The sequence below is a fragment of the Barbus barbus genome, assembly GCF_936440315.1.
Source record: "Barbus barbus genome assembly, chromosome: 14".
Lineage (NCBI taxonomy): Eukaryota > Metazoa > Chordata > Actinopteri > Cypriniformes > Cyprinidae > Barbus > Barbus barbus.
In genome coordinates this window covers 8,780,257-8,791,520 of record NC_136742.1, presented here as the reverse complement: position 1 = coordinate 8,791,520, position 11,264 = coordinate 8,780,257, and the positions used below count along the sequence as shown (strand labels likewise).

The window sequence follows — 11,264 nt, the reverse complement described above, 5'->3', positions numbered from 1 at the left end:
TTCAACAATGTCCACGGTGATTAATAATGACGCGTTGAAAATCGTGGAATACCATCACTCGCCCCCCGCGATGCCTCCCCGCGGCTCTTCCCATACATGGGCGTGGGACCGAGTGCCTCGCTGGGGGTCTCTCCTCTCCGCGCCCTTCCATTCATGGCCACTCCGCTCTCAATGGCGCTCGGGCTACCAAATAAGGAGAGGGAAGTCCAGCGGGCGCCAGGCCACTCTTGGAGTATAAATTGGCTGCTGCTCAAGGCGCTGTCTACCAGTCACTCTCCAAGGGAACCAGCTCCTGGTGCTGATCTGGTAAGTACAGCTGCTAAAGCTTTCCGAAATGTCAGACTTCGTTTAATGGGATGATCTTCTGAACGCTAGGATTTAAACTAGGGCAGTTCTGGTGCAATATCACTGGAATTCTAATGAAAATAATTGACTGTTGAGCTAACCAAATATTTAAGAGACTTAGAGTTGTCAGTTAGGAATACTTTGACTTTGAGTTTAAAAAAAAAGTTAATATTTTTACTTTTAAACTTGTCAGTCAAATTAGTCAGCATCTCAGGAGGTATGGAAATATGCTCTCCAAAAAGGAGTTTTCGCAGGGATACCATAGAAGAACCATTTTCGTTTCTCAAAGAACCTTTAACAGTATTTACTTAACAGAGGTATTTACTTAACAGTTCTTAAGTGTGAAGAACTTTTGAATAATCTGAAGAACCTTTTTCCACTATAAAGAACCTTTTGTTCAATGGAAGTTCAGATTCACTCTTGGTTCCCCAAAGAAACTTTCAGTGAAAAGTAATTTTTCTTAGCGTGAAGAACATTTTTATAATCTGAACCTTTTGAACAATGGAAAAGGTTCCATTGATGTTAAAGGTTCTTTGTGGAATCATAGATGCCAGTAAAGAATTTTAGTTTATTTTAAATAAATTTACAGAAGAATTTCAGATGGTTTTGTGGTCTATTCTGAAGAGAAAACATGAGCTTGTCAGGAATGCATACATAATGACTTGGATGTTCACAGTATGTTCATAAATGTATCTGCTCCTCATTTAGACCCCCATCTGACACCATGTGTGACGACGACGAGACCACCGCTCTTGTGTGCGACAATGGCTCCGGCCTGGTGAAGGCTGGCTTTGCCGGAGATGATGCGCCTCGTGCTGTCTTCCCCTCCATTGTTGGTCGTCCTCGCCACCAGGTAAATTCGTTTTTCAATGCAAAAATGGGCAAAATTATAGATTCAATGAGGAATATTACACAGTATGTACTGAAATATTGACAATGTCTCTTCTCTAACAGGGTGTCATGGTAGGTATGGGACAGAAAGACTCCTACGTGGGTGATGAGGCTCAGAGCAAGAGAGGTATCCTGACTTTAAAATACCCAATTGAGCATGGTATTATCACCAACTGGGACGATATGGAGAAGATCTGGCACCACACCTTCTACAATGAGCTGCGTGTGGCCCCCGAGGAACATCCCACCCTGCTCACTGAAGCTCCTCTTAACCCCAAGGCCAACAGAGAGAAGATGACACAGGTAAACTTAGTTAAACATCCTCAAATACGACTCACATGACTCTACAAAAGACTGTTCAAATTAATTGATGAATGACTAATAAATAACAAATTATATAACTACTATAAGTATATACAAGTACATAGTACAAGTGGTATGTATTATATAGCATATCTCAACTGCTTTATTGATTTTATTGTAGCAACATATAAACTACAGAATATTATTCCCTTTAATCTACTAAAAAGGCATGGAGATATTCAGATATTATAAACATTAACATGATTTTCTGTAAAGCTGCTTTGTAACTATGTGTATTGTGAAAAGCGCTATAAAAATACATTTGATGACTTGACAAATGTCTGGCATCCTCTAATGTGCAGATCATGTTTGAGACCTTCAACGTTCCTGCCATGTATGTGGCCATCCAGGCTGTGCTGTCACTGTACGCTTCTGGCCGTACCACTGGTGAGTATTAATACATGCATTGAAATACTTCATTACTTATAGGTTTTTCTGGAGCCTTAAAGGTTTTTGTTGTTTGTAGGTATTGTGCTGGACTCTGGAGATGGCGTGACCCACAATGTGCCCATCTATGAGGGTTATGCTCTGCCCCATGCCATCATGCGCCTGGATCTGGCCGGTCGTGATCTGACTGACTACCTGATGAAGATCCTGACTGAGCGTGGCTACTCTTTTGTGACCACAGGTATGAATAAGCTATGCTGTCTCATTATTAGAGTTATCAAAATATATTGTTAATACTGGAATTATATTCTCACAGCTGAGCGTGAGATCGTCCGTGACATCAAGGAGAAGCTGTGTTACGTCGCTCTGGACTTTGAGAATGAAATGGCCACTGCTGCTTCCTCCTCTTCTCTGGAGAAGTCCTACGAGTTGCCTGATGGTCAGGTCATCACCATAGGAAATGAGCGTTTCCGTTGCCCAGAGACTCTCTTCCAGCCTTCTTTCATTGGTGAGTGAAATCATATTGATTCTATCATTTTTCATTTTTACTTATATTGTTCTTAACTAGTTGATTTGGTTTTTAGTATTACTTATTACTTACTTATCTAAAGTTATTAGAAATTAATTAATATTTTGAATTAGCTTATTTTAATATATTTTCAGTTGGATTTTAATTATAGTTTAAGTTTTAGTAATTATGTTATGTTTGTTATTATTATTATTATTATTATTATTATTATTATTATCATTTCTATTTAGCTTTTATTTAGTTTTACTTCAGTTTTAGTTTTAGTCATTTTAATAATTCTACCTATTTTGTTTCAGTTATTTGCCACTGCAATATTTCTATATTGCACCTTTTTCATTTAATAATTATATTTATACTTTGTTTTTTTATTTGGGTTTTAGTATTTTAGTACTTCAAACTTTCAAACTGTTTAAGTTAGTTGCCAAGAAACCTTTTCTTTTCTTTTCAAGTTTATCACCTACTATTTATATTTAACGGCTTTGTTTTAATTAAATGAAAAAAAAAGTTAAAAATAAAAAAATTAAACTTTATTTTTAACTAACCAATAAAGATTTTTCATAGTTTCTAGTTTTTGTAATTTTGTTGTGCTTTTGTGATTTTCATTAATTTTGTCTTAATTAAAAAAAAAATCGATTTAACTTTTAAGTTTTAGTAATTTTAGTACTTCCACTTTAACTTATTTTCAGTTATTTACCAAGGCAACATTTCTAATTTTTGCTTTTTTTTTTTATCTAATATTTATATTATATTTTATTTCAGTTTTATTTAAATGGACAAAAAACTACTGTTCCAAGTTTTAGTTAACAATAACAACACTGTTTTCTTCTTATCTAAGGTATGGAGTCTGCTGGTATCCATGAGACCACCTACAACAGCATCATGAAGTGCGACATTGACATCCGTAAGGACTTGTATGCCAACAACGTCCTGTCTGGTGGCACCACCATGTACCCAGGTATTGCTGATCGTATGCAGAAGGAGATCACTGCTCTGGCCCCCAGCACCATGAAGATTAAGGTAGAACATTTATTCAGTCATTCAGATTTCCTGTCTTCTTTTAAGCTTAATTCAGTTGTTGATTTGTAACCTTCATGTGTCTTCTTTCTGACAGATCATCGCTCCCCCTGAGCGCAAGTACTCCGTCTGGATCGGTGGCTCCATCCTGGCTTCCCTGTCCACCTTCCAGCAAATGTGGATCAGCAAGCAGGAATACGATGAGGCTGGCCCATCCATCGTCCACAGGAAGTGCTTCTAAGTGCCAGGATACCCCTTTTACACCGCTGATTATGGATGTAAAGAACATAAATTCTCAACATTACCTCCGCCTGTTACACATACAGGCAGATTTTACCTTTATTTTTCTTTGTACAGTATGTTTACACCAAAGTGCAATTTGTTTGTAGTTATTTACTGGATCATAAATAAAGTTGTATGTGGATATTTATTGGTTTTTAAATAAACAAGACTAGGAAATTTGTGAAGAAATCTTTTTCTTTCTCCTCCAGAAATGTCACTATTTTAATTTGTCTTTAATTAATCTCTGTCATTTACTACAATAAATGTAACACTCTGTTCATTAATACACTGAATACAAGATTATATGAAAGCCATCCGTGATGAATTCATATTTGCGACTTCAATTAGCACCCAGTATAAAAATAGCTGCGGCTCTCTGGGAGACTAAGGCAGATCAGAGGAAAATGCAGCTCATTGTTAAGATGCCCTCTTCAGGCTTATGAGGGTTTTATTTTTTATCTTACCTACACTATAAGCATGTGCAAACATTGATTGTCCAGTGTTGAATTTTGCAGCTTCAGTTATCATTTGGATTCTAGCAGGGATATCCCATGTTGTCTTTAATTGTTTTATCGCTCAATCAGTGGGTAGTCCTAAAGCGATTACTCACCAGAGGAAGTTCACCACAGGCGTTACCACAAATAGGCCTACCTCTTCATTACCTGCAAGAGAGTGCAAGCGAGGGTTAAAGAACTGTGCTTGATGGGAAGAGTTCAGACTAACCAACTCAATCAGTTGGTTACAAAAATTAGACCGGCGTGTAATCATGTTTTTGCAGAACAGAAAACATAATTTTCATTTATAAACAGTGTTGCAAACATACAGACTTTCAGGGCGGTCGACAATTTTAAAGTAAAATACCCGCTAAACTAATTAAAATAAAGGTAATTTTCGGGGAACAATTGGTGGAGGTTCGTCTCATGCAACACCTTAGTCAGGTTAGACGCCATATTGAATTTACAGCAAAAGAAAACGAGGTTGTGAGGGATAGACTTACAGCACTGTGGTGCTATCACATGATTTCCCCCAACTCACAGTTTACAAAAGTTTCAGTTTTTGTCTTCTGAGTTTTTTGTTGTTGTTGTTTTATGCGTCAGCTGAACAATCGGTAGGCTAACAGTAGGCCTACAATCCATAAAGCGCACTGTATTTCAATCCTTCACTTCTTCGTTTTCACTCCTGTCAACAGTTAAATATGGCGGTAGCCTGACAAGTCTATTGTAATTTCGTACGTCTAGCTAAACATCATCTAATATACCTTTTAAATTTGTCTTGTGTATGCTTTATCGACGTACTGCCCGAAATCGATCGATGTTGCCAAATGCCTACTTGAAAAGTCTCTAAAATGTCTATGACGCCATGCACTAATTAGCATATATAAGTCACCACATCCTATCAGTCCTTCACATTAGTTTATTTTTATACAGCTATTTTAAGACCCAATAAAACTGTTCTCATTTACATATTTTTGTTTCTCTTATCAGATAACGCGATAAAATTGATTAGTCTGACAAAATTGCCATACAAATAAGTTGTGAACGGCAGAACAGAGAAAACGTTACAAACTTTTTTTTTTTGTTAATCACCAAAATATATACTGCCATAATTGCTCCTTGTCGCAAAACATTGATAAAAAATTACTCTAAAGTCATTAAAACCTTACAAAAGTCACAGCAAACACCTAATTTGGTGGCAAAATCCCCAAACTGACAAAACTGAATTCGCGATGTATTGTTGCTATGGTGACCTGGTTCCTTCAGCTTCTGTTGGTCGGTGTTTTGGCGGCAATTGAAAAGGCGCGCTCTGGCAAACTTGTAATCTAAATGAGTAAAACGCAGGAAAGCTCTTCTGAAACCTGTACTTACCTTTTGACTTTCTTTACCGGGGTTCAAGCCTTAATTACCCCCCATGATCCGCGCCCTGTTTATTAGACAAACTCTAAACTCTAATCTCCCATCCTGTCACGCTACTGAGTGTGTCGCCGGAGATTTGAGTTCATCACCAATGATTTTTTATTACGGATTAATCAGGGCATCTCTGGCATATTCGGAGAAAAATGAAACGGAGAAATCCCGCTGTTCTGATTTCTCTCCAGCAACCTGTCTGCGCGTGACGCAGGGGGGAGGAGGAGGGGGGCAGTCTACTTAAAGCGGGATTAGCACGAGCCAAACATTATACTCCCCTCAGTTCAGGCTCAGAGCGACCTATCGTCCTGCTCGCGAGATAGAAAATAAGAGGGCTTTCGACTAATCAGGACCTCGGACGAGTGCGTCCTCCGGAGCGAGGCGTGGAAGTCAAGGTGGACAGCAGCTACTAATCAATGCACTCGTCCGATACTACACTCGCCTTAGGAGCGGAACAGTAGCTCGCGTTTGATTTTACACGCTCCACTGTGTTATATCGTCTCCGAATGAACAGCCATGGGGGAATGGACCATTCTCGAGCGTCTCCTGGAGGCGGCTGTCCAGCAGCACTCTACTATGATCGGGAGGTGAGGGGAAAAAAGTAGAAAATGTTTATAGATTGCTTTGGACATTAAAAGAAAAAATATCGAGGTGACCCTTAATGTGCCCAATGTAAAGGACGGGAATAATTAAGATTACTGTTGCTGTTGTTATAGTTATTACTGCACATTTTAGACAACAATGCTTTTGTGTCATCGGTAAGATTGCTGTTCCATGTCAGATCTGATTTGCTTTCAAAGAAATGTTGTGCGCGCCCTGCATGTCTGGAAGCGCGCGTTTGCCTGTGGAGAGAGTTTCAGCACTGGACAGCTCCCCGCCTCAATCTGCACAGTCCAAAAAACATACAGTTAAAACCTGTTAGTTGGTTAACTGTAAATTACCATATCATATATAATAATAAAAAAAAGCAAAGTTAGATTTAACAGACATTGCGTGCAATTTTACTCAAAAAATTATAAAGTGACGTTTTTGAAAGTGAAAAGCATAAATTACCTTAAAAATAACGGTGAAATATTCGACACGACAATAAAACAGTACATTTACAGTCGCAGTAAATAAATTAAAAGTTAGCTTATAGATTTACCGTGAAAATCAGTAAAAGGGCGTTCACGTGTGCAAGTCTACGCGTGGCACATCATATTTCAATAAAATACTACTGTTTCTTTTTTTCTTTTTTTTCCTAATCAGCCGTGTACATTCATAGTGCATTGTATGTTAATATATATAACATTATTCTAGCGCCATGCGTGTTACTACCTTAATATTGTTTTGTGTGTTATAGCTAAACGAACACTGTATGCTGAGCGCATTTACATAATGTGGATGTGCTTGCTATTTTTCCAGGAGTTTCACATTTGATGAAACTGAATCCATCATGTGGTCTTGTATTTAACAATATGTATCAGTATATGCAGAGCAGAGCTTAGTACATTGTAGTTATTGGAATATTAATATTGTTAGATGATAGTATCAGTACATCATTGGAATATTAACATTAAACCAGGTAATATATGGTTATGATGTGCAAAATTTATGCCAATTATTTACAGTGAATTTTTTAGCAATCACAGCAAAATTTTTATAAAATCTTCTTACATTCTTTTTTTTTTACTTATATATATATATATATATATATATATATATAACGGTGCAGAATTTGCACCCTTAAAATGAAGTTTGTCAAGGTATTTTTACAGTTTCTAGAGTTTTCTAGAATTTCTAGCAACCACAAATGCCCATTTTTTATGTGCATTTCTTTCTTTTTTTTTTGCAGTTTTGCAAGTTTTAAGCGTTTTATATTCCTTTGCTTGCTTTGACCTAACTGCTTGAGAATACCATAGCAGATACAGTATGAACAATAATATTTGTGTCCTTATGTTTAGGATCCTACTGACAGTGGTGGTGATCTTCCGAATTCTAATCGTTGCAATAGTAGGAGAGACCGTGTACGACGACGAGCAGTCCATGTTCGTGTGTAACACTTTACAGCCAGGCTGTAACCAAGCTTGCTATGACAAAGCGTTTCCTATATCTCACATCAGATACTGGGTGTTCCAGATCATCATGGTTTGCACACCCAGTCTATGCTTCATCACATACTCGGTGCATCAGTCGACCAAACAGAAGGAGCGGAGATACTCCATGGTCTACCTGTCCCTCGACAAAGATCCCGATTCAATGAAACGAGACGACAGCAAAAAGATCAAAAACACCATCGTGAACGGAGTACTTCAGAACACGGAAAACTCCACCAAAGAATCCGAGCCCGACTGTTTGGAAGTGAAAGAGATCCCCAGTTCAGCCATGAGAACTACCAAATCTAAAATGAGAAGACAAGAAGGCATCTCGAGGTTTTACATCATTCAGGTGGTTTTCAGGAACGCGCTGGAGATCGGTTTCTTGGTGGGCCAGTATTTCTTGTACGGATTCAACGTTCCCGCCGTGTATGAGTGCGATCGCTACCCTTGCATCAAAGACGTCGAATGCTATGTTTCGAGGCCCACTGAGAAAACCGTGTTCCTCGTCTTCATGTTTGCGGTCAGTGGGATTTGCGTGGTGCTCAACCTTGCAGAACTCAATCACCTGGGCTGGAGGAAAATTAAAACGGCGGTGAGGGGGGTTCAGGCCAGGAGGAAGTCCATATACGAGATCAGAAACAAGGACTTACCGCGGATGAGCATGCCGAATTTCGGCCGCACCCAGTCGAGTGACTCTGCCTATGTCTAATGCTCCTTCATCAGTAGTTTATCAGAGCAGAGGTGCTCAATCCTGGTCCAGGAAGACCTCAGGATGCACATTTGGGATGAAACACGCAGCTGAAGTCTTGGAGCCTCTATTCTAAACGAATAGATTTCTCAAAAATAAAAAATTCTGTCATAATTTGCTCAACCTCATGTCATTCCAAATCTGTGTGAATTTCTTTCATCTGTGGAACACAAAATAATATATTTTGAAGAATGTTTAGGTCCATCCAATGAAAGTCAATGGGATAACACTGGACCCCATTGACCCTACTGAGATTTTTTTTTTTTTTTCAAAATATCTTCATTTGTGGTCTACAGAACAACATTAGGGTGAATAAGTCATGACAGAATTTTCATATTTGGATCTCAATGGCATCCAAAATGCATTTCTGAAGGAGCCCGGGCCTAGGATTATATTATTCAAACTACTTCATTCAATTATATACAAGAAATGTTATGTTATGAACTGTTCATCTCACCTGTTTCATGGTGGGGTAGATGGATTGTATGTGTCTGTTATGGACAACAAGAACAAACGGACCGAACAAACGTTTGTTTCTTATCAGTTACTGAAGGGCATTGATGCAACTTTTTCATTAGTCAGCACGGAAAGCTTGCAATCAGTTTTCAACATTTATTTCTCCGTTCACACGATCAGCTGAACCCGAAATATGTTTTGCACTAAATATGGATTTAAAGAAGCCAAAACGAACCCGAACTGTGCTGTGAAGGTCTTTTGTTTCATTATATTGTATTCTCATTCTGGTTTTAGCTCGCACATGTGATAGTTTCAGTTTACTCACCGCAACTAGTTAGACCGCAGTTCACATATGTTTATCTGTATTATATGAATCATATCTCTCTTCTGGCTTAGATAGACTGGCATCTTTAATGATTTGTTTGCCTGTGCTTGCACCACTGACCTTAACGTAAGTTATCGTTCCGTTATTTTTATGCTGACTTGCAGATCAGCAGCCGATGAACTGGCCAATGCTGCATAATGCTTAACTGTCCATCTTTTGTATTTATTTATTTATGTATTGGATTTATTTATTTATTTTTGACACCAAAGCGCCCATTGCTTTCATTTGTGGGAAAGAGATATATTGCTTTTATGTATTCAAGTGCCATATGTGTACATAGATATATACATATTATAGTATATTGTAATCCTTATCATGAGATATGAATTCCATGAACTCTTTGCGTGGACTCTTTTAAAGGATGTCCAATCCCTTTAATGTGAGATGTTTGGGAATGGAAGAGTGGGAAAAATCATCCATCCATATTTTACATTCATGAAAAGTACATATAAAGTACATATAAAGCACAGTTGATCAGAAATCAGCGAATAAGGGGTTGGGATTCACTTTCCCTGGTGCTTCTATTTCTCAAAAAAAAAAAAGATGTTAGGAACTATGTGAGATGAAAAAAAAATCTAATAATAAATTATAGAATTCATGACTAAAAAGCTGTGTGATTTGCATTGCTTCCTTTATGATAGAATTGGAATTTTAGTATAATGCATCAGCAAAAAGTGCCATTCTCCTCAGGGATTGAGGTCCCTGTCATCTTCCCCATGAATCAACTTCCTGTCAGGTCAGTTAGTTGAAATGCTTGCATGTATTTTTTTGACTGGTTCAGCAGCACAGTGCTTAAATTTGATCCGGGCGTCATAATTCTACCTGTCCAGCTTCAGTCATGCTGACACAATGACAGAAGCTTCCTCTCGGGCCGGTGCCCTGTGTACAGCATCGCTGTATTATGCGGAGGTCCGGTCCCTGCAGAAGCTGTGGTGGCCCTTGTGCCAAGGTCACAGAGAAAGTGCTGAACTCTGCAGCTGGTGGCCTCAAACCGGGATTTCTCTCTGCTGATCGGGAGAGGCCTGAGACTCACAAAAGTGCCAAGATGACTCTTCAGCAGAGAGGAGGGGGTGGGAAAACTAGGCCCAAGCATCCTGCAGATCAATTTGGAATTCAGCAGGGACCTGAGATTCCTCTTTGACACAACACAAACAGTGAAGGTCCAACCTGACAGGAGGCTGCTCTTGTGTGTGTGTGTGTGTGTGTGTGTCTTGTACAATTTCAGACTGCCCTGTCTTACCCTCCCTCTTTCATTAGTTTCCTCTCCAAAAGTCCTAAAAAAGTCCTCCTGAATTTGTTCTCTGATGCATTTAAAGGAAATCAATTCTGGTGTATGGCAGAATTACGGCATAAAAACAAGAAAGAGTGGGGGAACTTTATGTTATTTAATAACACATTTTTATAAAGGAACCTTAAAAGTATATTACCACTGTTTAACAACGTATTATATTAAGTATATTAAGCCACATTTAAGAATGCATCAGATACCAAAATAATAGAATCCAACTGGAATTTAATATATTAAAAAAAGTACAAACAAATATTTCACAAAAAAAAAAAGTTATTATAATGTATTTATACTTCAAACTGCTTGTCCTACATAGGGATATAATATATTATATATATATTTTTTTTAATTAACAAAAAAAAGTTTTTATAAATAAATATTAAAAATGAATTTACTTTATCAAACTTTGTGCAACATGTTACTCGATCAGAATCATTGTAAAATGCCTAAGAAAAAAAAACAGTTCAGAGAAAAGCTGTAGCATCATTTGTTTGCAGATGCCAGTTGAGTTGAGATTTTGTATATTAGACTAATAAAATCATTTATTTTTTAAGTGTGTCTTATGAATTGTAATATTTCTTATTTAAACTTTAC

At 37.9% G+C, this 11,264-nt stretch overlaps 2 protein-coding genes across 2 annotated transcripts; both read left to right on the top strand.

Annotated features, from left to right (window-relative positions):
• Nucleotides 1-264: 264 nt before the first annotated feature.
• On the top strand, nucleotides 265-4,124 carry LOC306879803 (actin, alpha cardiac muscle 1). The gene is made up of 8 exons (XM_079432995.1): nucleotides 265-306; nucleotides 1,054-1,198; nucleotides 1,300-1,539; nucleotides 1,902-1,986; nucleotides 2,066-2,227; nucleotides 2,303-2,494; nucleotides 3,351-3,532; nucleotides 3,627-4,124. Exons 2-8 carry the CDS (start codon nucleotides 1,070-1,072, stop codon nucleotides 3,768-3,770), a joined length of 1,134 nt encoding a protein of 377 aa, XP_079289121.1. The 5' UTR covers nucleotides 265-306; nucleotides 1,054-1,069; the 3' UTR covers nucleotides 3,771-4,124.
• A 1,893-nt stretch (nucleotides 4,125-6,017) lies between these two features.
• On the top strand, nucleotides 6,018-9,985 carry LOC306879760 (gap junction delta-2 protein-like). Its single transcript, XM_079432940.1, has 2 exons — nucleotides 6,018-6,302; nucleotides 7,659-9,985. Exons 1-2 carry the CDS (start codon nucleotides 6,232-6,234, stop codon nucleotides 8,500-8,502), a joined length of 915 nt encoding a protein of 304 aa, XP_079289066.1. The 5' UTR covers nucleotides 6,018-6,231; the 3' UTR covers nucleotides 8,503-9,985.
• Nucleotides 9,986-11,264: the final 1,279 nt, after the last annotated feature.